The sequence below is a fragment of the Rhinopithecus roxellana genome, chromosome 1 (genome assembly GCF_007565055.1).
Source record: "Rhinopithecus roxellana isolate Shanxi Qingling chromosome 1, ASM756505v1, whole genome shotgun sequence".
NCBI classification, from domain to species: Eukaryota; Metazoa; Chordata; class Mammalia; order Primates; family Cercopithecidae; genus Rhinopithecus; species Rhinopithecus roxellana.
Genome location: NC_044549.1, coordinates 3038799 through 3064835, shown reverse-complemented (window position 1 = coordinate 3064835; position 26037 = coordinate 3038799). Strand labels below are relative to the sequence as shown.

General features: G+C 39.4%; 1 protein-coding gene across 5 annotated transcripts in view; it reads left to right on the top strand.

The window, feature by feature from the left end:
• The window catches only part of ROBO1 (roundabout guidance receptor 1), a 1191260-nt gene that overhangs the window by 1120017 nt on the left and 45206 nt on the right, over positions 1-26037 (top strand). For 3 of the 5 annotated variants that reach the window (XM_030939682.1, XM_030939684.1, XM_030939689.1), the window contains 7 exons: positions 4398-4519; positions 5235-5466; positions 6695-6816; positions 9477-9648; positions 16399-16596; positions 20668-20694; positions 22130-22172. In XM_030939682.1, coding sequence (XP_030795542.1) covers positions 4398-4519; positions 5235-5466; positions 6695-6816; positions 9477-9648; positions 16399-16596; positions 20668-20694; positions 22130-22172 — 916 coding nt within the window. The remainder of the gene's footprint in view (positions 1-4397; positions 4520-5234; positions 5467-6694; positions 6817-9476; positions 9649-16398; positions 16597-20667; positions 20695-22129; positions 22173-26037) is intronic. The other 2 variants (XM_010368545.2, XM_010368544.2) reach the window with 1 other exon arrangement.

The following is a 26037-nucleotide window of genomic DNA, read 5'->3' as shown; positions in this document are numbered from 1 at the left end:
GCTGTAAAATGAATTTAAACGTTTGTCCCCAGTACAATGGTCTCCAGCCAGTAGATTCTAACTGAAAGTTTTTGGCGACTGCAGCTTAACTCTGTTTTGTCCTGTACTCACATGCATGATTCCGTAATATGTAACCTCATTTGTAAGTGAGGAGTGAGTTAGCATTCTGTCTGAACATTCATTTAGTCTTTTTAACATTTCTGTCAATTTGCCTTTGTCTATGCATAGCTAGTGGAACTATGTGTATAGTCTGTTCTCACGCTGCTAATAAAGAGCTGCCCCAAGACTGGACAATTTATAAAGTTAAGAGGTTTAATTGACTCACAGTTCAGCATGGCTGGGGAGGCCTCAGAAAACTTACAATCATGGCAGAAGGGGAAAGTAACACGTCCCGCTTCGCATGGTGGCAGCAAGAAGTGCCGAGCAAAAGTGAGCAAAGCCCCTTATAAAACCATCAGATCTCATGAGAACTCACTCACTCTCAGGAGAACAGTAGCATGGCGGTAACTACTCCATGATTTAATTACCTCCTACCGAGTCCCTCCCGTGACACGTGGGGATTATGAGAACTACAGTTCAAGATGAGATTTGGGTGGGGACACAGCCAAGCCATAGCAATCCAAGTATAATGCACCCTTGTCAACTGGAAGACTGGAAATGTAGAGAAACAGGTGTACAATTGTGAAATCAAAGACATTTTTTTAATTTCAGCTCCTCAGTCTACTAGCTGCGTGGCCTTGAGCAAGTTAGTCAGCCCTTCTGAGTTTCCTCACCTTTAAAATGGGGCTGCACATACCCATTCCGCAGGATTGGATAAGGACTAAATTAACTAATCAACATATAAGTACATAAGATGCAGATTTGTGTTTTACTTTCCATAAAATCTGGTATTGGACTTGTGTGTCTTTTAGTGTCAGGGCTAAAAGGAAGTTCATAAAATTTGAGGGTATCATAAAACTGAGAAAGACAGCTAGTGTGCCAGATGAGAGAATCAGAATTACGTATAGCTCAGCAGATTGGACTGACGGGAGAGTGCTCACTATTAAAGTTAATAGAGCAAATTAAAAAGTCTGGTACTTGAACTTGGGTTTAAAAAGTTAGCTGTAAAAGGATAGACTAAAGACAGCAGGCTTACGGGAGGTATATGTGTGTGTGTCAGGGCTCTCAGAATGGTCTGACTTTGAATTAAACACCCGTCTGAACCTACTGAGGGATGTAGTTGCCAAGAGAGCAAATGTAATCTTAGCTGGCACTAGAATTATGCCTGGATCAAGTAATTTTTCTCTTTTTACTTAGAACTATTCAGTTCGTGAACGGAGTAATGTGTTTGTTCTGGACACTACATTTTCAGATGGACTTTTAAGGGGAGGACAATAAGGATAGTCGATGAGGCCGCACGAAAGGCTGAAAATCACATCATATGAAAAGACATTCAAGGATCTGGGCATGGTTAGGCCAGAAAATAATAACATCAGAGCAGACATGACATCTTTTCCTTAACATTTTAAGAAACTGCCATATGGAAGAGTTATGCTTATTCTAGCTTGAGGCAACAGCAAAGGGCCCATGAGAAGTAAAATTGAGGCACGTATCTTACCTATTCTTGGACTTCATTTGAGGCTGTAAGCCCAGGATTATAACCGTAATAAGAACCTGGGGAATAACCTGCAAAAAAAATTTCACTGGAGGGAACAGAACGCATACACAGTAAGGAGAAAAATGAGGGGTGAGGAAATTCAAGAAGGACTTGTTGGAAAGTGATTCATGAAGGAGCAGGCATAATTTCTCTAACCATTTCTGGAATATGGTTGCCAAAAAATCTTCCCCAAGTGTAGATACATATGAATGAGCTGGGGTCAAAAGCTAATGGTGCACAGATATAGGGCACAGGTTCCCTGTACAGGAATCAGGTAGACCTATGTCATGTCTGGAGTTAGAGCCTTGTTATGTGGTGATCAACGTGTGCTTTCCCAAAGACAAGATTTGATGATGCAAGGAAGATTGGATGAGCACCTGGCAGGTGGGGGTGGTGGTCATCGTCGCTGAGATGCGGCTGTTGTTACCGTTGTTCGTTGCTACGATTCTTCACCCGCGTGTCCTGTCTGCATCATTCTTGAGCCCTAGTTTTAAAAGAATATGTACAGATACACAGAACATATATATCATACCTAAGGTGATATCAGTTCTTATCAATGAATGGGGCCGGATAGTCTCCCCCAAGAGGTTGTGTATGTGAAGTTTTAACGTTGGGGGAAACAGTTGGCTGGAACAGGTAGGTTTTCCTTAAGTCTAATTGTGAATATTGGGAAAGACCTTTTGCATTGTCATACATTTCTTTCAGGAGGTAGAGAACAAAAACAGTAAGAGGATCAATTTGTAAACTTCTCAAAGTTATTTTATTAGGCGTCATTTTCCCTTTTTCTCTCTGATGTGAGCATTTCTATTATGATATTATAGACTCCTGTTGCTGTCATGGGTACCAGGTGGGAGAATCTAGCAATTTTCATGAAGGAACTGGCTAGTGGGTTTATCTCATATCAGAGGAATTCGGGATTGGGATGCAGACCATGGCAGTTACAGATAAAATGGTTATTTCTGTATTTGAGGAGACTTTCTGAAAGGGAGATGATTGTGTGAGGATGGGAGCTTACATATGAGGGAGACATTTGGAAGTTGGCATAATGTGTGTGTTTTCCATATGTGAATACATTTTAATTGAACCTATGTTTATTAAGCAACACCTATGTGTATGGCACTGTGCTATGCACCATGGTCCACAGTCCCTGCTCTCAGGAAAAGCACTTTTTATGTGTTATTACAAGACAGCTTTTACCACAGCCCTCAGGATCAGCTGCCTTTGATATCACCATTTGAAGCACAAGGAAACTGGAGAATAATGAGGTTAAGAAATGGTTCCAATGTTATGCGGTTTTTAAGTTGCTGAGGTGGTGTGCAAACCCAGGTCTGTTTTATTCCAAGGATTTCAGTCTCATCCTAGAAATGGATGGCAGTTTAAGTCATAGGAGCAAATGAGACCAGTGGATAAGGAAGAGATGGAAAGCTGATGGTCAAGTGTTTACTACATAGAGGCTGTGATAATAGTTATCCTGAGGGCAGATCCTAGCCAAAAATACTGGTAAAGTAAGATGAAGTACAGAATTATCCCAGTTCTTTTTTTTTTTTCATCTTGCTTATTTATCAGCTTAATTTCTAGGTTAAGTATAAAAACAACCAAACAATATGTAAGAGTGTTTGATGTCAGTCTTGATGTCATTTCTTCCACTTGCCTAGCTTCCCTGGACTTCATCTGAGATACTTAGCAATCTCATTCTTAGCATTCCTGCTTTTGCTTTCTACCCAAGATCAATTCTTTGAAGGTATTTAATGATTCAGTAAACTAAAATTCTCATTTTAATTTTTTTTATATAATGTGGAATAATCTGGAATGTAGATGCCCAGATACAATACTTTGAGAAAGAGAATTCTGAAGTCCAAAAAACATTTTCTTCACTTCCTCCCATGTATTCCCTGTTACTATTACAAACAAAGCAAAACTTACCTGTTTAGAAAACCGCTTCAGAAATGGGCAAATGTTTTTTGAGTGTAGACTTTAAGAAGCTTATGTAAAAAGTTAGTGTTAGTAGCCATTTCACTCTTACTGTGTTCTTAGTTTCCCTTCTAAAATTTGGGGGCTGTTGTGATTAAGAACTCTTTATTAAACCTTCTTTACGATGACACAATAACTAAACTAAATCATCATCAATTACATAAATGTTAAGTACTTTTTTCTCATGAATCTAATCAGATTGATTTTATTTTACTTCCTTGGTGGCATCTGCATCACCTCCATTGTAGCCACTAACTTACCATAAACCTTATATGAGAAAATATCCGAGTTCATCTTAATGATGTAAAGTATCTGACTTCTTTCTCTTCTTGGTTTTCACTAACCATATCTCCTTTCTTCCCATTGCGTAGCCACTCTGCTGCAATTGCAGTCTCTTTTCTGTCTTGCATAGTTAGGATGACTACAGAAGGTTTTCATAAACTCAGAGGGCATCGCACTAGTGCCTTCATTTTCACCAGGAAAGTGATCCTTGCATGGTAGGAGGAGCCACTAAATGTTGCTATTTGCCGTTGTTGTCTTTGCTTCCTGCTCTTTTTGACTTTCTATAATACATGTCCTCTGCATTCTCTCTCTCTGTGTATCTCTATCCCCTCTTACTTTCCTGATCCTAATAAAAAGGTTAAATTATTATTATTATTTTCTGAATCACAACCTGGCTTGTATTCTACTTAACTGAGAGTTGCTATGAATGAAAAGTTTGTTTTACATGCTTTCATTCAGTCCAGTGACGTTGCGTAGAAACTGACACCGTTTTCTTGAATTGTTATAGATGTTCCACCAACAAGTCAGGGGGTGGACCACAAGCAGGTCCAGAGAGAGCTGGGGAATGTTGTTCTGCACCTCCACAACCCTGCCATCCTTTCCTCCTCTTCCATCGAAGTGCACTGGACAGTGAGTTGTTCCAATATTTGATCTCAGTTTTCCTAAGCGTCTGGGAGATCATTATAATGCATATAACACGTAACTATCTGCTGCCTACTTGTACATTAAGGATAACTGTATAGTGTAAGCACTGTTTATTACAGTGCTTATTAGTTTGGCTTTAAACAGAAAAATGTTGCATCTTGAGCCTATTTTTTTCTTATTGTGCTGCAGTAGTGAACTTAAGAAACAGATAGTATTAACTATGATATGTAACTTGTGATAGGATCATTATTACATGAATCTTTTAAACTTAGAGATATTTCCAAGTAGTGTTAAGTAGGCTTTTAAAATCAGACATTTTAGCTTCTCATCCCCTTGGCCCAGGCGTGTCTTACGTGCAGTGTTAGAGCTGCCATCAGGCCTCACTTTTCTGCGTGAAGCATAGAAGTTAATGCCACAGAAATTTGTATCGCCTTACAAAAGATAGTGGATTTTTTTCAGTATTCTACGTATCTGAATGTTTTAGCTGAAGATTCTTTTGGATTTTCTATGAGCACACTCATGTTGTCCACTTTCCGATGAGTTTTATTTTTTCCTTTCTAATTCTGACACATTTCTTGTGTAAGAATGTGGGATGAAGCCAGACAGAATTTTGTGCATTTTATAACATTTAATTTTTATTGTTTTCTAATGAACCAGTAAAATAGTATGAATAATTACATTTTACTTGTCTTTTTAATAGGTAGATCAACAGTCTCAGTATATACAAGGATATAAAATTCTCTATCGGCCATCTGGAGCCAACCACGGAGAATCAGACTGGTTGGTTTTTGAAGTGAGGACCCCAACCAAAAACAGTGTGGTTATCCCTGATCTCAGAAAGGGAGTCAACTATGAAATAAAGGCTCGCCCTTTTTTTAATGAATTTCAAGGAGCAGATAGTGAAATCAAGTTTGCCAAAACCCTGGAAGAAGGCAAGTATGATGAAGCGTATGATTTCCATGCATTGCATTATATTTGTTAGGATTGTACTGGCTTAATTTAAATTGTTATAATGTTAAGAGTGGCATTAATTATTAACTTTCTTGATATTGAACATACATTTTGCTAACAGTATTTGTTTATTTAGAAAACTAGAAAAGCAAAATGCTATAATAGTTGACTTGCTTCAATAGTGGCCTACGTACAAATGTGCAAATGTGAACATTATATTACTTAATGACATACAGAAATTTAATTATTCAGAACTAAAATTCACATTTAAAAAAGCAATTGTTTTCCATTTGGTTTATTTTCTAGTCAGCATTTTCTGTTTGTTTGTTTTGATCCATGATTGGAGAAATGTGTTGATTTGCCCAGGACTTTCTGGGATTAACATTTTCTTCCGAAATCTCATCTCTCTTAAAACACCTCAGTTCTAGACAAACCACTATAGCTGACCACCCTATTCCTAGAAATTAAACAATATTTACATAAAGGTAAAAGATTACATTAAATTACAGCAGGATGTCTCCCAACATGTCCTTGTCACTTTGGCTGTATAAATAATTATGATGAATGATTAACATTCATTTTCATACTTTTGAACATTTTGAGGGAGAACATGAGACTAGAGTTACAGGGTAGAAGAAATAGGAATTGTCCTGGGATGTTTGGTGGGAACAAGGTGTTTAAGTTTGGTTATGGAAAATTCACAGTGGCAGGTAATTAGCATTGAGTGAGGAACACCTTAGGTAGTTTGGGACTCTTCAGACTTGGATGAAATACATCTTTAAAACATATGCAGCCGGGCACAGTGGCTCACGCCTGTAATCCAAGCCCTTTGGGAGGCTGAGGCGGTGGATCACCTGAAGTCAGGAGTTTGAGACCAGCCTGGCCAAAGTGGTGAAACCCTGTCTCTATTAAAAATACAAAAATCAGCGGGGCGTGGTGGCGGGCGCCTGTGATCACGGCTACTCAGGGGGCTGAGGCAGGAGACTGGCTTCAACCCGGGAGCGGGAGGTTGCAGTGAGCCAAGATCGTATCACTATACTACAGCCTGGACAACAGGGGGAGACTCCATCTCAAAAAAAAAAAAAAAAAAAAAAAAAAGCACATGTTGATATAATATTAATATATTTATTCTTGGTTTTGATATTAATAACCTGCTTTCAGTGTTCTCTAGCACATTCTAATAACCTACCTTTTAAAACAATTTAATAGCACCCAGTGCCCCACCCCAAGGTGTAACCGTATCGAAGAATGATGGAAACGGAACTGCAATTCTGGTTAGTTGGCAGCCACCTCCAGAAGACACCCAAAATGGAATGGTCCAAGAGTATAAGGTATGAGATTAATGTATGTGTGTGAATGTCCTGATGGGCAGCCCCCGCCATTCACAAAGAAAAAGCTGGGATTTGTTTGTGGATATTTGGCGCCATCTCCTGGTCCAAATAGCAACATGTAAATTATTTTTAAAACGCTTTCTTGTTTAGTCAGTGATGTTGAAATTCTGATTCAGTTGGTCTGACAGGGGCCCTTGGACATATATTTCGGTGAATCTTTTGGCGATTCTGATGTGCATTCTTAGTTAAGGCCCAAATAAGACTGTACATGTTCTTCTGAGTAGCAAATTAATCCGTACAGTAACCAAGTATCCTGAGCTGAGTTTTATTTTATTTTCAAAATAGTTTTAAAAACAAATTGAGAAATCTCTTTATGAAATGTGTGTATATTAACAGTGTGGTTTTTAAAGTATTTAAAAGACTGCCATAAGTGCACTGTGGATGTTTTAATATGTTTCAAATAAGATTTTCTAGCATAATTGAGGTATTAAAAGTCTCTGTACTTTTAAGTGTTTTCTTAAGAGTTTCAAGGCTGTCTCCATACTGAGGATTGACAGGATACTATGTGTTAGTCTAGAAAAATTGAATGTTAGGGAAGATTTTTAAGGATTTAAAATGAGATGATGTCTCAGCTCTCAAGCTAAATTGTAGAATGTAGGCATTTTCCCCTAAGAGTCAAAACTCACTTCTCTCCTGAAGAAATGCAAAAGGGTGGATTTCACTTAACTTCACGGTCAATTTAAAATAATAAAATGCCTTTCGGAACCTGATTGACTGGTACAAAATCAGTTTGTGGCTTTGGTTCAGCTGTGTGATGTAATTGGGGTTAGAAACAATCACAGAAGAGTCTTTATTTCCAAGTGGCCGGCTCCTCATACAGGGTCTGACCATTTCTGGGTATTATGTATTGAAATTATATTAAAATAATATTAACTGTCAAAGAAAAAAGTAAAAGGATAAATGATGGAGAAGACTGGTATGCTTAGATTTCTTTTAAATCTCACTTCCTGTTACAGTGTAGACAATTGTCTACTGAAAGTGAATGGTATATATTGCTTGAGGACATCATAAAGAATACAGAGCATGTCAGTTGGGCGTGGTGGCTCACCCCTGTAATCCCAGCACTTTGAGAGGCCAGCCTGGCCAATATGGTGAAACCCCATCTCTACTAAATATACAAAAATTAGCTGGGTGTGGTGGTGCACGCCTTTAATCCCAGCTACTCAGGAGGCTGAGGCAGGAGAATCACTGGAACCCAGGAGGTGGAAGCTGTAGTAAGCCAAGATGGCAGCACTACACTGCAGCCTGGGCGACAGAGCAAGACTCCATCTCAAATAATAATAGTAATAATGAGCATGTTTTTCTATAGATCATTTTCTTATGGAAACTGAGTTTGAACATTGTCATGCACCATATCCAAGTTCTTACACATCGCAGAAGATCACTTGGTGATGAATCTTTTAGTGAAATTTAAAACAAGGATTATAGTATAGTTTGAAAATCTCAATTTCTTGAGAATAGTTTTCGATCACAAATATTATTAGCCAAGTTAATCAGGTAACTCTAACTTACCCATTAGAAGAATGCTTTTTTCACATCAAATATGTATTGCTATTCTTTATGATCTCGTGGATGCTGTGAAGCATCCCATTTAAATAGAAGATCAGAGGGCGAATTTTCCCTCACTGACAATACAGTTCAGTGTACCAGAGGGTGAATAGAATCCTGGGATGAGACTTATCCCTTGTGTGCAGTTTTGTTTTTAATAATCATATTTGTGCAAACTGCTCTAGCGTATTCAGAAGCTCTCCTTCCTTTTCAATCAGCTACTCCTTGTAAAATGTGACGTGCCAATGTCAGTGCCAGACAGGTTGATGCCAGAGAACGATTGAAGTAAAGTACGAGACTTGGAGTTTCCTACTCATTTTTGTTTTACAATATCTGGTCATCTGTGTCATGCCTAGAATGCAAATGTTGAATGGTATTCTTCTTGATCTGCATAGACACAGCTGTCTGCAAGCTACTTATTTATTTGGCAAATAATGTCTTGTTGTTAAGAAATCTTAATGAAATAGGCTGATGGAAACTACTACGTTCAAGCACAGATTTGTAGACTTACTGATATAACCTTTTAAAAGTATATGAGAAAGTAATAAAGACACCTTGAAACAACTTTTTTTTTTTTTTTTTTGAGGCGGAGTCTCACTCTGTCGCCCGGACTGGGGTGCAGTGGCCGGATCTCAGCTCCCTGCAAGCTCCGCCCCCCGGGTTCCCGCCATTCTCCTGCCTCAGCCTCCCGAGGAGCTGGGACCACAGGCGCCGCCACCTCGCCCGGCTAGTTTTTGTGTTTTTAGTAGAGACGGGGTTTCACCGTGTTAGCCAGGATGGTCTCGATCTCCTGACCTCGTGATCCGCCCGTCTCGGCCTCCCAAAGTGCTGGGATTACAGGCGTGAGTCACCGCGCCCGGCCGAAACAACTTTTAACATTAAATTTGAATAGAAGATTGTTCATAGAACTAGATTTTAGGGAAAAATGACTTTGGAAACTTCTGATGGTAGCGCATGACAGTTTTGAACTCTGTCTGGGTCTAAAACTGCAATCCTGTGTTGATCTTTGCATTAATTTAGGTAATTTACAGCTTGATTTTCGCTTCTTACAGGTTTGGTGTCTGGGCAATGAAACTCGATACCACATAAACAAAACAGTGGACGGTTCCACCTTTTCTGTGGTCATTCCCTTTCTTGTTCCTGGAATCCGATACAGTGTGGAAGTGGCAGCCAGCACTGGGGCTGGGCCTGGGGTGAAGAGTGAGCCTCAGTTCATCCAGCTGGGTGAGTGTCAGTGTGGATCCAGGTTGACGGTCTTTCACTCTACCGTGTGTCCCGCTTTGCTTTTCTGCATTTGGCTGAGCCACCCGCCATTGCTAATTTAATAGAATATGGAATATGGCTTAGAGCTACAAAAAGGTGTTAGCTTTACTTAAAATATGGCGGGGGGGGGGGGCGGAGAGAGAGAGAGAGACTAGATGCAGATATATAGACATAGATATCTCAACTAAACTTGAACATATCCAAGCACACATTTTTGATATTTCAAGCAAAAGACTGTCCATATTCAATGTTATGCTAATCCTGTCCTATATAATGTTTTTATCTATTCAACAAATACTATTAATTGAGCACCAAGGATACCTCCGTGAACACGAAAGACAGTGTGCACCTTCATGGAACTCACAGTTGCTTGGATTTAAAATCAAACAGGCCAGGCGCGGTGGCTCACTCCTGTAATCCCAACACTTTGGGAGACCAAGGTGGGCAGATCACGAGGTCAGGAGATCGAGACCATCCTGGCTAACAGGGTGAAACCCAGTCTCTACTAAAAATACAAAAGATTAGCCAGGTGTGGTGGCGGTCGCCTGTAGTCCCAACTACTCGGGAGGCTGAGGCAGGAGAATGGCGTGAACCCGGGAGGTGGAGCTTGCAGTGAGCTGAGATCGCGCTGCTGCACTCCATTCTGGGTGACAGAGTGAGACGCCTTCTCAAAAAAGAAAAAAAATCCAACAAGTAAGCAAACTTCTATTTAAAACTTAAACCAGGTATTAGAAGTTTATAGCAATGACCAATTTATATTCACGTGTAGTGTCTATTTAAAATTATAATTGCTTATTATAGCAAAAGATAGATTGAGATGACAAGAAGTATTAAAATATGTTTATATGCTGATTGCTTAGAAAGTTAAATACAGTTTGTGCCTCAAACATAGTTAGATGAATTTAAAAAAAAAAAAAAAAGCTTCATTACCGCAGTTCACTCTAGGCAATATGGCATGAACATAAAGTACAAATTAGTAAGTGCATGGTAGTAAATTCTAAAACAAACAGCAAAACAATGACAAAATACCATTGTAACTGAAAAGCAAGAAGAAAGGTTCAAATATTAAGAAGCTGTGTTTAAATTATGAATGATGCCAAGAAGCATATAGCACCTTTATGTTTTTGTCTTCCAGATCAGAGGTTAAGCATTAGTAGTATTTTATTACTAGTGAAATATTAGTATATGTTACTAATATTGCAATCAGTTGTTCAATCATCAAAAAGGATCTGAGGTATGAAGCTTTGTATTTCACAATTACATACTATTTTTGCATGTTAATAATATTGATGACATCCTGGAAATCATTTCAAAACAAAATTAAGAATCACCTGGTTTTCGTAAACTTCATTGCTATACATAAAGAACTTCACATTTATTTTGAAGAATATTATTGATGTTCCGTTGTTTAGACAATGCGAGTTGCAGTAATAGATATATTTGCAGAATTTCTGTCCTATGATACAATAAATCTACCAAAGTCCACTTGTGAGGTGAGGACTCTGTTCCACACAGACAGTGAGGATCATAGGCGGATGAGTTAGCCTCTTTATCACAGGGCTTCTGAAGTGGACCCGGGGTCTGCAGCAAGGGGAGGAAAGAAACACATCGTCTATGGGAGTGTTCAATGGTGCAGGTCTAGACAGGGTGCACCTCACTCCTCGTCTATGGGAGTGCTCAGTGGTGCAGGTCTAGACAGGGTGCATCTCACTCCTCGTCTATGGGAGTGCTCAATGGTACAGGTCTAGACAGGGTGCACCTCACTCCTCGTCTATGGGAGTGCTCAGTGGTGCAGGTCTAGACAGGGTGCAACTCACTCCTCGTCTATGGGAGTGTTCAGTGGTGCAGGTCTAGACAGGGTGCAACTCACTCCTCGTCTATGGGAGTGTTCAGTGGTGCAGGTCTAGACAGGCTGCACCTCACTCCTCGTCTATGGGAGTGTTCAGTGGTACAGGTCTAGACAGGGTGCACCTCACTCCTCCTCTATGGGAGTGCTCAGTGGTACAGGTCTAGACAGGGTGCACCTCACTCCTCGTCTATGGGAGTGCTCACTGGTACAGGTCTAGACAGGCTGCACCTCACTCCTCGTCGATGGGAGTGTTCAATGGTGCAGGTCTAGACAGGGTGCACCTCACTCCTCGTCGATGGGAGTGTTCAATGGTGCAGGTCTAGACAGGGTGCACCTCACTCCTCGTCTATGGGAGTGCTCACTGGTACAGGTCTAGACAGGCTGCACCTCACTCCTCGTCGATGGGAGTGTTCAATGGTGCAGGTCTAGACAGGGTGCACCTCACTCCTCGTCGATGGGAGTGTTCAATGGTGCAGGTCTAGACAGGGTGCACCTCACTCCTCGTCTATGGGAGTGTTCAGTGGTGCAGGTCTAGACAGGGTGCACCTCACTCCTCGTCTATGGGAGTGTTCAGTGGTGCAGGTCTAGACAGGGTGCACCTCACTCCTCGTCTATGGGAGCGTTCAGTGGTACAGGTCTAGACAGGGTGCAACTCACTCCTCGTCGATGGGAGTGCTCAATGGTGCAGGTCTACACAGGGTGCACCTCACTCCTCGTCTATGGGAGTGTTCAGTGGTACAGGTCTAGACAGGGTGCACCTCACTCCTCGTCTATGGGAGTGTTCAGTGGTACAGGTCTAGACAGGGTGCAACTCACTCCTCGTCGATGGGAGTGCTCAATGGTGCAGGTCTAGACAGGGTGCACCTCACTCCTCGTCTATGGGAGTGTTCAGTGGTACAGGTCTAGACAGGGTGCACCTCACTCCTCGTCTATGGGAGTGTTCAATGGTGCAGGTCTAGACAGGGTGCACCTCACTCCTCGTCTATGGGAGTGCTCATTGGTACAGGTCTAGACAGGGTGCACCTCACTCCTTGTCTATGGGAGTGTTCAATGGTGCAGGTCTAGACAGGGTGCAACTCACTCCTCGTCTATGGGAGTGCTCAATGGTGCAGGTCTAGACAGGGTGCACCTCACTCCTCGTCTATGGGAGTGTTCAATGGTGCAGGTCTAGACAGGGTGCACCTCACTCCTCGTCTATGGGAGTGCTCATTGGTACAGGTCTAGACAGGGTGCACCTCACTCCTCGTCTATGGGAGTGTTCAGTGGTACAGGTCTAGACAGGGTGCACCTCACTCCTCGTCTATGGGAGTGTTCAATGGTGCAGGTCTAGACAGGGTGCACCTCACTCCTCGTCTATGGGAGTGTTCAGTGGTGCAGGTCTAGACAGGGTGCACCTCACTCCTCGTCGATGGGAGTGCTCAATGGTACAGGTCTAGACAGGCTGCACCTCACTCCCCCAGTGTGACTACAAGCAGATGAATGGGGTCACTACAAAACTAAGTCGCTGGCCAGGAAGCCTCCTCCCAACAGCTCTATTAGATGAGAGAGTTCCATTCAAGCTTTTAGGGAAAAACTTGCTCTCTCTTTCACAGCCGTAGGCTAAAATTTGATTTTTTGCACTCATGTTACCACTAAAGAACTTATCCATGTAACTCAAAACGTCCTGTTCTCCAAAAACTAGTAAAACAAAATATTTTTAAAAACAATAACCAATGATTATACATAGAAATAAAACTTTTAAACAAAAATAGCTCCTGGTTTGTTTCAAGCAACACAAGAAACTATAACCAAATCAGTTGCTTGATGCATCTGTTGCACATTTATATAAGATGTAGAGGAAAACAGTTTAGATGGAGAAAATAGTTGATATTCAAATATTTGCCCAATTTTGTTAAATTTCAGTATGAATTTATTAACATTGAAATAAGTTAACATTGTGATGACTCTATATATTATTGTTGTTTACCTATTTTTATGGCTGAAGATTATTTAGTTCTATTTTTTGGAAGATAAATTGGGAAAATGACCATGTATAATTTTATTTCTTTAAGATTGAAACCATGGGGGCCAAATTGGTTTCCTTGAAATTATAAATGAGTTCCATTTTTCCATCTCCTAATATAGGCTCAGCTGCAGGGAGACAAAGACTGAGCTAGCGAGTGCCTGTTTTAATTCATTAGTCATACCACACTTGAGTCTGTTACGTCCATCTGGTTGCTTGCATAGGACCTCTCTTGGCTGTTCCCATATTATCTGAGGCTACCCATCTTAACCTTACACAAATAGCCATGAAATCTATAAACCTAGCAAATACAAAGAATGTATTAGGAATAAGAAGAATAGGTCTGCTTGGTGAACTTTAAGAGGATGAAGTGCTCTTAGGATAACCAGAGGTAATAAAAGAGTCTGGAACATGAAATAAAACTTTCATTCAACAAACAGAGAAAGGCAGGTAACTGCTTGTGAAAATAGGTTTTTCAGCCTTGACCCTCTATAGAATGAGATCTGGAATTCTGTTCAAGAAAAAAGCAAACTGAAAAACCACACGCACTCGTACAACATGAGAAGGAATTTAGCCATTTTGCATTGAAAGGGGTGCAGTTTTCCTGAAGGCTGTTTCCTTCATCATTGAATGCTGCTTATTTTTCCTTCCAGTTTTCTTATCAAGGTGCAATGTCATTTAATAAGAAAAAAATCCATTGAAAGAAGAATCCGTAAAAAAATGTTATTCATGGGTAATGAGTTACACCAATTATCTTTCTGGAAAAAAATGTATTTTGGATTGAAAAATATTTCTCTCTTAAAGCAGATTGTATTAGCAGAATTGCTGTATTTCTTTTTAATTTGGTCTTAAGGTCTCTCTTTGCAGAGTGGCTATAAACTCTAGTCCTGCCCTGACAGGGCTTTGGAGAATTTCGTTGTGGGTGTTCACTTTGTGCCTTTCACAGGATGCTTTCTAATCCTGGCAGACAGTGTAACACCTCAGTGTTCAACCCATGACCAGGTGTCCCTCGCACAGGAAACTTGTTTATACTGGCAGATGTCCCTGTGGCTCTCATCTGTCCTGTGTCCGGCTTACTCCTGTCAATATGACCCTCCTAGGAGAGCCTTGACTGGGAGGAAAGTTAAAACCTTCCAGTGTGTTGCTTAGGTGAGACTCAGAGGAGACAACACACCAAAAACACATGCAGTAACTGAAGCACTTTGTTACTCACAGATCCGTGGGACAGAGGGTGTGCCGACAAGGGCCGGCGAGGCCACTGGGGCAATGTGCTTAACCAGCAGGTGGGGGTCCAGAGAGGGAAGACCTAGGCACTGAGGCCTTTTTGTCCTTGCAGGTATTACCCAGGCAGGTTTCCTTTGGGGAGTTCCAACTGGTGGGTTCTTAGAACAAATGGCACAAGTTCCATGGGGTCACATTCTCTCTGAGAACGGTCACTGTGGCATATCTGCACAGTCCATGAGGGGTGTGGTGTCCCTGGGGTGAGTCAAGGAAGTCGTATCTACATATCCCATAGGGAAGTGGTCACCAAAAGTCAGTCGTATAAGGCAGATACCTGGATTGACCATGTTGAGGAACTGGAGGGAAGCAGGGAACTGGAAACTGTCAAGGGTATCAGTGAGACACCTATGAGAAGGTTGAACTTAGATTCAAAATCAATGCTGAGGCCATGTAAAATTATAAGAACTCATGACGACAATGTACCAGAGGCAAATGATTTAATAATTGTAAGAAAGCACCAATCCTAATGAAACGGGCCAACACCTTGGTTCACCAGATGTGGTGGGGGAAGAACATCAACATTGCGGACAGAGGTGGGCATTCTGCACAGTGGGCACCCTCAGGGTTGATACCACTCAGTGCCAACAAAATTAGATATTGCTTTGATGATACAGCCTCCAGTTCTCTACAGCAGCTTTGCAGACCTCTTGTGTGACTGGGTGCTATGGTGGGCTTGAAAAAACTCAGTAGGCTTAAAACATAAATGTAAACTAAGTACATTTTATTAGCCATATATTCCATCAATTTTTAAATATTGAATCAAAATGGCCAGCAGAAAATACGAGCCTTTTTGACTATTCATAACCCTTGATATTATAATTCCTTTACATATTTAACATTATTTTGTCTATTGCTCACCGTGATTATTATTTTAATGGAGAGATTATCCATGGCTCTTCCAATGGTAACATTATCTTAATTTTTCTTTGGGTTTTCCTGATCCTGAATTGTATAGTTCTTTCTGAACTTATGTTAATTAATGTGTTTCTAAGACAATTAAATGTCTTACAATATAGTGTTAGTGTCGGGGGTACACACACACATATAGAGACTTTTCCATACCTAGCTTAGAGAGGAAATAAAATTTTATTTCTTTTTTTAAGAACATACTATTTAAGCATGCCTATAGAAGTCTGAGAAAGTTTATATCTTGTCTGTAAATACTTATTAAATATTCCTTATTTGTACATGTATTATTTGTACGTGTATGAAATTATTTCATTTTTTTAGTGTTATGTTTTGTATTTTTCTCAGTTAGTTAGTGCTGTCCTGTGAGACTTAATGTAAGCAGTAACCTGCAGAGCTCTTTGGATGGGAAAGAGAAACAGGTGCCATTGCTTTCGTTTTTGAGCATGATTCTATACAGCTGCCTCGCTTGCTTTCCGTTGAAATAAATAAATAGCATTGTGCAATTTTGCTGACAACAGTATGAGCTGTTTTATTTGATGATGGTGAGTGGTGTGAAAGGAAAAACAGAAATCATCATCCAGAAATTAACCAAGTAATGGCAGCCACACGTGAGTGTGTGCGTTATTGCGTTGAGTCTGAAGCCCAACTTAATCGGAAGATGGCTTTTCAGATTCCCACGGGAACCCTGTGTCACCCGAGGACCAAGTCAGCCTCGCTCAGCAGATTTCTGACGTCGTGAAGCAGCCGGCCTTCATAGCAGGCCTCGGAGCGGCCTGCTGGATCATCCTCATGGTCTTCAGCATCTGGCTTTACCGACACCGCAAGAAGAGGAGCGGACTTACTAGTACTTACGCGGGTATCAGAAAAGGTATTCGCTTTCCCAAGGTTTTCATATTTTGATGTTTCTAAAACTCTTGATTTTAATATTTGATTCCAGAATATTCATGATTATGCATATCCTCTAAACATTTCTTAACATATAAAGATTTTCAAAAGTGCATTTACTAACTTCTCTTACATAGCAGAACTACAAATAGAGTTGATTAGTTTCTTAGGGCTCAGTTCCTTTAAAATAGATTTCGCCAAGGTAGGTCTACCTTTGGCTGTTAGACCATTTCCCTTTTCTCTTAGGGAATTATTTTATTGCCTTATATTCTTGAGGGAAATTTTTAATGTCCTTGTTATTGAATTATAAACGCAACCTTGAAACCATCTCACGCAGTTTCAGAGGGGACACCATCACCCTCTGTGAAGCAGAATAGAAAATACTGCCATTTGCTGATGTATAAAATACTCCTTTCTTGGTGAATATGGAAGGTGTGACTGAGGGATGTACTGTTGCTTACGGAGAGAAGAGGGTTAGTCCATTTTTATTATTATAAAGTTGCGAAATGGAATATATGTATGCTGTTACTTAGTGATGGTGATTTTATTACACATAGGTTTACAGTTTTAAAAAAGACAGCTTACTTGGCCACTATTATTATCTACAATTTTAAAGATGACCCAAATATGCCAAGACTTTCACAGATACTTTTACTACTTATCCTTAAACTCTGAAGCCTGCTGATACTTTTGTGTTTTGTATTCTCAAAGGAAATTTTTAACAGTGTCAGACAGACAGTGCTCCCTGCCCCTTTGATATCTTCATCAATGCTGGGCCTCAGATCTTGGCTGTAGGTTAGGTTAGACGGTTGTAAGTTGCAGTTTTCAGGGACACCCGAGTTTATGTCATTAGTCCAACAAGATCACTTCTAGTACCCCATTCTTGCGCTCAGAATTTTACTGACTAAGTGGCAGATTATACAAATTAGAGGGCCCATCCTTCAGTCTCATGCAACAGCTTTGCTTTGCTGCAAAGCAAATTTAAAGAGGATTTCCAATTAAAAAAAAAAAAGTCTTCTATCCTACCATCACCAACTTTCCCCCCCAATTTTCTACATAAGTGAACATTTCTTACACATGTTGGCCAGATTGTTTCCCTGACCAATTATATGACAAAGTCAGAATTTTTCATGTTAGCTAGAACTTGAATGCCCCTACGCATAGATAAAACAGTATGGGACAGCAATCTAAAATATTTGTGTTCTCTGTCACAAGAGGACTCAGCAAGAATCAACGCAAATGCGTCACTAACACTATAAAACTAAATCTCCTTGCCACCTGCCTGTGGCTCAGCAGCAGTTTCTTCATGTACATACGTTTGCTTTAGCATTATCATCCTTAAATATGTTTTTTTCAGATATGTGTCCTATCTAGGGATGAAGCAGTATGTCAATATTCCCGCCTGTGAAATGGAAACTGAGGGCTTGGAGGTTACTGAAAAGGGAACTGGCGCTCATTATGTATACAAAGTAGAAGAATGGCAGGCACATGTTACCATATAAAACCTTTGACTAAAAATAATGGTAGACAAGGGGTTTTTGGGTGTCTTTGTGTGGTGGAGCGGGGAAGGGGTAGAGTGTTAGAGGTAGAAGATGTTTAGAAAGCTGATTTGAATGAGGAAAAGGGTGACTAATTAACATATAGACGTGGAGTCTCTTGAATGCATCATCAAAAGACCTCCATCATCAACTCTGTTTTGCAAATAGCCAGTGGGTGGAATCCTGGGTTTCTTATGAGGTGCCATAGCTACGTGATGATACTAGTTTAATGCTCTACATTGTCTTGAACTCTAGAAATGTGACATGCACTCTCCTTCCTACTGAATGTTTCTCTTTCTTTACTAACGTGCTTTGAGCATGCCGACAAATGCCTGTGTTCTCTTTGTGCGAAACGTATTAAACTAATACCACTGTCCCTTCAACTTAGCTTGTGTTTAAGCAGAAATCATAGAACATAATTACAAATGTAATCTGATGAGCATTTGATTCTGCTTTCTTCACTTCTTTCTGTTGGCACTTTTTCATAGTTGTGTTTCTATGCAATATTTTAAGTGCATTTTGAGATCTTAAATTTTCTATGCCAAAGCCAATGCCAGTAATTTTAAGAAAAAAGAAAGTGAAATATTTTAAAGAATAAGAAACGTAAAAGAGCCCATTGACCTGTAAACCATCAAGCCAGAGTGTCACTTTGGGGGAATTGTGAGTCTGTTTAACATTTCCCCCTTACGTTTAGCTGTCGGTGTGACACCTGCCAGTTCGCTGGGTACCCCCTGCCACATGCATTCACATAGTGCACCAGCATCACTTAGGAACACAGAGAGTTTATTATATTATTGGAAGCTTTGAAAATTAAGTTGCTATTTGGTGTGCTAGCAGTGAAAATTTCATTTAGATTGACCTCCTTTTCATCTCCAGTTCCTCAAAGTGGGGTTAGCAGTTAGCTAGGAGAAGTAATGACAAGGACCTTTCATATTTTCCCGGTGTCCTTGTGATTGCAAATTAATGTTCAGGCACTCCATTCTTGCTTGAATAGCTTTAGTTTCAAATGCACCTTTCATTTTTTTTTTTATGAAGACTTGTTACTATGGCTCTGAATTTTTGAATGTAGCTAAATTACACTGACTCTGAAAAGACCTGACTGAAAAAAAAAAAAAACACAATAAGATTCTTAAAACAGGGATTGCTGTGCTACAGACGAAGGCCAGGGTATAAATTGGGGATGCAGCATTGAGGTTTTTGCTTTTGTTCTTTCTAGTATGCTCAGAGATAAAGTGTCTTGGTAAGAACTGGCAATTGTAGAGGATGCTATATAGCCTTTCAGTTTGCAACCCCAAACGCTCCGATTTTACAGTAAATTTCCTGGAGATGTTCAAATGTGAAATAGAAAATATAATTCTGGCAGTGTTTTGATACATGATAAGTAATCAATATTCTACTTTGTTTGTACTAAAGATTATTTTAAAGAAACTTTAATCTTAAAGGGAATAACATATATTTCCTTGCTTTTTTTTTTTTTTTTTTTTTTTTTTTTTTTTTTTTTTAACCAGAGCAGCGTTTACTTTAATTTAGCATGAAGAGATAGGAAATAAGTCAATCTCCTCCCTCTATGAAATGACATGGAAATTGCTCTGCCGTTATCCAACCCCCCAGGAATGGGAGAAGATAGGAAAAGTGGGGGAGGAATGGCTGCTACTTTTGAGGTCTGCAGTTCAATTTCAGGCATTATTGATTAGATTAAGATTTATAACTGCAGAGAGAGCGACGGTTTTCAGAAGGGTGTTATTGTTCTATTGTTTAGCTTCTACTGTGGTATTAAAAGAATGCCCAGTCTACTTCTAGGAAGCTTCTAAAAGTCAACTCAAAGAAATTAGAATTTAAAACTCCAGTTTTTTCTGTCCATTCACAAATTTTTATGATGATAAGAAATGTCATTTATGTGATAAGACGTCAGGCATTTCCCCTCAGCGAAACAGTTAAATTTTGTGGTTCTCTTTTATTCAGTTCCTCTTTTTCTTTGCTTTCCTTTCCTTTGGTTGTGTTTGTTTGTTTTTTCTTCCCCTTTCCTTGCCTTTCCTTCTTTTCCTTCTTTCTCTCTTTTTTTCTCTCAATGTTGAGTACATAAGTGTATCTAGTAGTTCACTTTAATAAGCATTTACTTTCAGATTTCTAGATAAGGTCCAGCAAGACTCTGCTAATACTTGTTTAAGAATCCATCATCCTGTGTTTGGAGATGATTAATAGTGGGGATTCTTGTTTGTACGAAAGCCATGAGCTAAATCTGTGTTACTAAATGCAGGGTCATTTGCAGGCTAACCTAGCAGATTCCCTTCCTGAGCGCACTAGAATGTCAGACACTTCAGAATGGTACCTGTAGAGACAAGCTTCTTTTTTTAGCCTCAGAGTTGGTTTTATTCATAGATCAGAGTATCAGAACTACTGGCTTAGTTATTTACATTTGTTTTATGTTCAGCTGTCTGCTTGATTTATACTAATGTGATATGTTCCCTTTCTCTCTTCAGCTTAATAACTGGTTTATATTTTGTTTTGATTTTCAGTCCCGTCTTTTACCTTCACACCAACAGGTATATATTTGCACTTACCCTCCTCCTTTCCATTGTTAGTTTGGCATGTGTTCTACCATTGCGTTTCTGTTTTTATTTCATTTGCTGCAGTAAGTTGGGGGTAAGAACTTAAAGTGGCATATAATACTTGATTTACTCACAGCAGGCATGTGTTTAAAGTAGAAATGGTTGGTGTTGCTTTTCTTCCATTTGATGCAATGATGTATTCACAATTCCACACTGGATCTTAGCCTTGGTTGCATGTGTTTCATTAAGTAGACACACTCTCTCTACTTTCAGCATGATTTAACATGCTAATGATCTTATTGACTATTTCAGACTTGGCAGTGCATTTTTCAACTTAAGCTTTCGAGTTTTCCAACAAAAATTTCTCTCCCTTGTATTTCTCTGTCCCCGGAATCAATATTGTTAAAGGTAACCAAAATATCCAGCACATGTGAAGGATAAAACTTTTCATTTTCCCTAAGTCCGAATCCTAATATTCCGTTCTATTCAAAATGGGTCCTCTTCTGTCACATCACCTCCAGGAAAAGATGTACCTGTAGTTACGCCCTCTCAGTTTTAATCCAGTTATTGTCATCACTGGGAGCAGTTATCTCTCTAACACACTTCCCGTTTGGAGTTCTTCTAAGTAGCGGAATTTGGCAGCTTTAAAAACACATTTCTTCTTAGAAAATGTGTCTGTATTTACAGAAAAGCTAATCTTCTTAACCACTTAGCCTAACTATGTGCAAATCTTTTTTTGTTGTTGTTATGGTTAAAATTTTCCACCCCACATTTATTATGCTGAGAATGCTTTCAAGAGCATTATAATATATTTTGATTATCTATACATGTCTGATGAAAATATAATAAGTAATTTGCACAAGCCACAATAAAAAATAGGTCACATGAATTAATAGTCACAACTTGGCATACATCTTTGTGTGTGGAAAGCTTTATTTTAACATTTATCTTTGACTTACTGGTACTCATATTTCTGGGAAAATAATCTAGTAGGTTTTTTTTTTCTGAGTTTAAGTTTACACTTATATAAAATCATGAAATTATGTGCTCCAGTAATCAATTCAAAATGGAAATCCATGGGAATGCTAATGTACAGGTGTGTAATAGTTATATTTAATAAGAATGTACTGATGTTTTGCCTTTTCTTGATTCTCCACCGTATTGGAACATGAAGAAAATAAGAGTGATATATAGACATCTAATTATATATATATAATTTGATATATGATATGTATATATAATTCTATACAATAGTTAAAGAAATGTCACTAGTTGAATCAGAAATCTGTTACATCGTGTGATGATTTTTGCAATGCTTCTATGTAGGAAGACAGAAGGAGTTCCATTTTTAAAAAGTTGCTCACGAATGTAATAGCTTTTGATATATAAATATGTCTATTAATTGTTCCTTTTTTTCATAACATTCTAGTAACTTACCAGAGAGGAGGCGAAGCTGTCAGCAGTGGAGGGAGGTAATTATCTTGCTTGTTTTGTAGATCCTACAGGGAATTCCAAATAGTTCTTCATCTTCCTCAACGACACCAGTTTCTCTGCTTAAAAAGTCTAACTTAAAGGTGAAATGTATTTAGTTCCGTGAGAAAGACTCCATTTAACTGTGCTGTTGAACCAAGCTGTTTACACACAAATGTAGTTGATTGGGGTAGTTGCATCTTAATCAGTGACCACCAGAGAGCGCACTTTAACCGAGAAAGAGACGCTGATTTAGCAAATGAGTAAAAGGCGTTGAAGTGACTAAGCTGTGGCATTTATGAAGATGAACAAATACAGCTAGTTAACAAATACTATCAAAGAAAAAGTGTTCATTTGAAAAACCTGCTGAACACAGCAATTGCTCATAAGTTGTAGGTTATGTTTGTTCGTTCTTGTTATGAATTCAACATAGTTCACATCTCCATTTGCAGGAAAATGTGTTGAAATAGAAGAGGAAGTCTGGGTAGCTTGTTAACAAAGAACGTTTTCCCTCCTCTAATTAAAATGAATCTCAATCTTCTATTTATGATTTTAAAAGTAATCATTATTCAGTGAACTTTAATATATTCACGGAGAAATCACAAATTGATGTGACGACTAGCTTAAAGGGGCTGAAATAAGGTATAAGTTACGTGATGAGCCAAGCTTCAGAATGTTTCGCAATAAGATGTCTTCTTTTTTCTCCAAAACAGTAACATCTAGTTTACGGTGTAAAAAAAAAAAAAAAAAAAAATCTTCCACCAAAACCATCTTATAATTCAAACTCAGTGAACTTACTAAATTCCCTTCTTTATACAGCTGTGTAACATGGCTGCTCCTGGAAAGCTAGAAATGAGGAAGATATTATTCCTGAGTTACAGGAACATACCATCAGATAAGAAAATGACTGAATTTAAGAAGTGGTTTAAAAAAATAAAGGTTGACCACCTTTAGCCAGTGCTGTACAAATTTGGCGACAAGTACTAATCTTTTCTTTCCTGGGTATTGCTCACTTCCTGGTTTCATACCTGTAAAACAAAGCCAGCCGGTGACAGACCCAAAGCTAGGAAGGTTTTCATAAGGAATAAATCCACTTGATTCAGGAATTAAAGCAGGGCATGTTTGTGCATCCAGGGGAATTCCATCTAAATCACAGCCCAGACATTCATGAAAGAGCCTCTGGCATGAGAACATTTTCTCATGGGTGAATCTGGAATACCTGATTTTATAACCACTTCATTACATGTGTATATTTCAGCCTCCTCATTAATCAAAGCATGTGAAAGTGCTTCTTGAGCATCTTTGATATGTTCTTCACTAGCCTCTGTGCGTGGGCATGTGTACACAAGTATCACAGACACATGCACTTACAGAAATATAAGCCTGGTTCCTACTCTAAAAGAATTTACAACCTGGATAGAGCAAACTAGCACATGGCAAACGATGGCAGGAACGCATAGGTAGCAAATGCTAGTTGCTATGGCAGGATGGAAAGATTACAAAGTTCCTGAGCTGTCTATTTGGAAAGCTCACTGTATCACAAAACAAACATAGCTTTTTTAAATTTAAAAATAGAATCCCTGGCAGTGAAACTGATTTACTTCAAAGACTAAGTAGAAATGATCATTTTCCTAAATGAAATGCTAAACCATGTTGGGATATTACGGAGGCAACAGTTCAATAAAGATTTCAGAGTCAGTACTTAAAATGTCAGTTATATACAAAATGTTAAAATTATTTATTCATGCAATCTATTGAACACTTACTATGTGACAGGCACTAGTTTACTTACTTGGGATGCATCAGTAAGCAAAGTGGATAAAAATTCCTGCCCTTTTAGACCTTAGGTTATAGTGGGGGAGATGCAAGATGAATAATAAACATTTTTTTAAAAAGTCAACTGTATAATATCAGCAGTTGATAAATGCTATGGAAAAAATAAAGCAGGATGAGGACAATAAGGATGCTTTGTGAAGGGGCCTCATTCCTAGCCACTTACGGATGTGTGTGTCAGTGTGTGTGTATGTGTGTCTGTGTGTCTGTGTCTGTGTTTCGTGATCCAGTGAGATCAGAGAGGGAATAATGAACCAGACTCCTACACTGACTTCTCTTGTGTCTGTCCCTTAAGCACTGGTTTCCCTCATGTGTTTCAGACTCTCTTGAGTCCTCACTGGACCTCCTACCTCACTTGGTTAATGACACCGAAGCAAAAACCTTCCATCCATCCTCTTGGATCTCCTGTGTCCGTTACTGTGTTTTGTTGATGCTGTCTCTTAACTCCTTTCACTCTCATATTGTTTCTTTCCAGCCCTACTTCTCCTTTGCCTAATCTATGACAAAAGCTCTCAGGAGTCCTACCTTTATCTATAATACCTTCATTAGCACTATTTCCTGCTAATTCCCTTTGCTCCCTGGAGACAGAATGATCTTTTGAAATGCATATTGATCATGTTTCTGAGCTCCAGACAATCCCATTATCAACAGGACCTACCATGTTTAGAATATCAGATCTAAACTGGCCATAATATGCAAAGTCCACAAGCTCTAGGGCTCTGCAGACTTACTTCACACCTCAAAATGTGCCAGACCCTACCATCCACTGTATCACCCCACCTGCCATTTGCTAAGATTGCATTTTCTTCTGTGTCCTTACTGCACTGCCCATGTCTTATATAGGTCTGGACTGTCTCCCCACCCAGCGACCCTTCTCAGTTTACGGAATTCCACCTACTCTGCCCTCCACTAACTCTCTAATGTGGAGTCACCTCAATGAAACACCTTAACATAAGGTGATGCTATTAGCTTTTGTTTGTATCAGAGGTCAGCTAATGATGTCTCTTGGGCCAAATCCAGCCTGCCACCTGTTTTTGTAAATAAAGTTTTATAAGAATACAGCCAGACTCATTTGTTTACATATTTTCTATGACTGTATTTGAGCCACACTGCAGAGTTGACTAGTTATCAAAGAAACGATACGGTTTGGAAAGCCTTAAAATGTTACTATCTGGTCCCTTACAGAAAATGTTTGGCGACTCCTGGTAGATAATGATTACCTCTGACAAGAGAATGTGAGTTCCTGGAGGATGGAGATTACATGGTTTATTTATTGATAAATGGATTTTTAATAAAGTAATAAATATAATTTATTGAATTACATAAATAAATGTGATACATGACACAAAAGATTAATTTTTGAAAGATGTCACTTATAAGTAAGAAAAAAATGAATGAACCATTGAATAAATGAGTGTCAGAAGGCCTGAGTTCAGTCCTTGGTGACATCAGAGAAGTTTTGGAGGCTGTATTTTTTTCCTCTAATAAAAGGAGAAGGTTATCTAGAACTCTGTTATAATTGTGAACCTTGCAAATGGGGCTATTCCTGGAAAAGACAGAATAAAGATTGTGGTAAGCAAGGAGACCCCTTCCCAACTTAAAAAGGGCAAAGAAGTTGTGAGAAAATCCGGGGAAATGATCATGGAAATATTAAGTAACTGTGTCTATTCATTTGTTTTCCTTTCCTCAAACATTCCAGGCAATGTGTCCAAAAAAACGTACTTAATCCAAACCATAGTAGAAAGCAAGAAAGCAGAGAAAACCTGAGAAGGGTGGGGCGGGAAAGTCTAGCTAACCTGGTAGAGAATGCCAATACCACATTCCCTGTTGGTGGGAGGTGAGGAAATAGAGCTCAAGCCTTTGCTTCTCTTTAAAATATTGGCAATTCTGAGATCTAGCCCTTGGCTTTAGAGCTCGCTCAGTCTGCCAGTGGGAAGGGGAGACAGCCTATTGCCTGACGAGCCTTCCTGCCAGGCTCCTTCACCATTTCCCCAGCTCCTGGACTCTGTAGTGTTTTATTTTGTGATTTAGCAG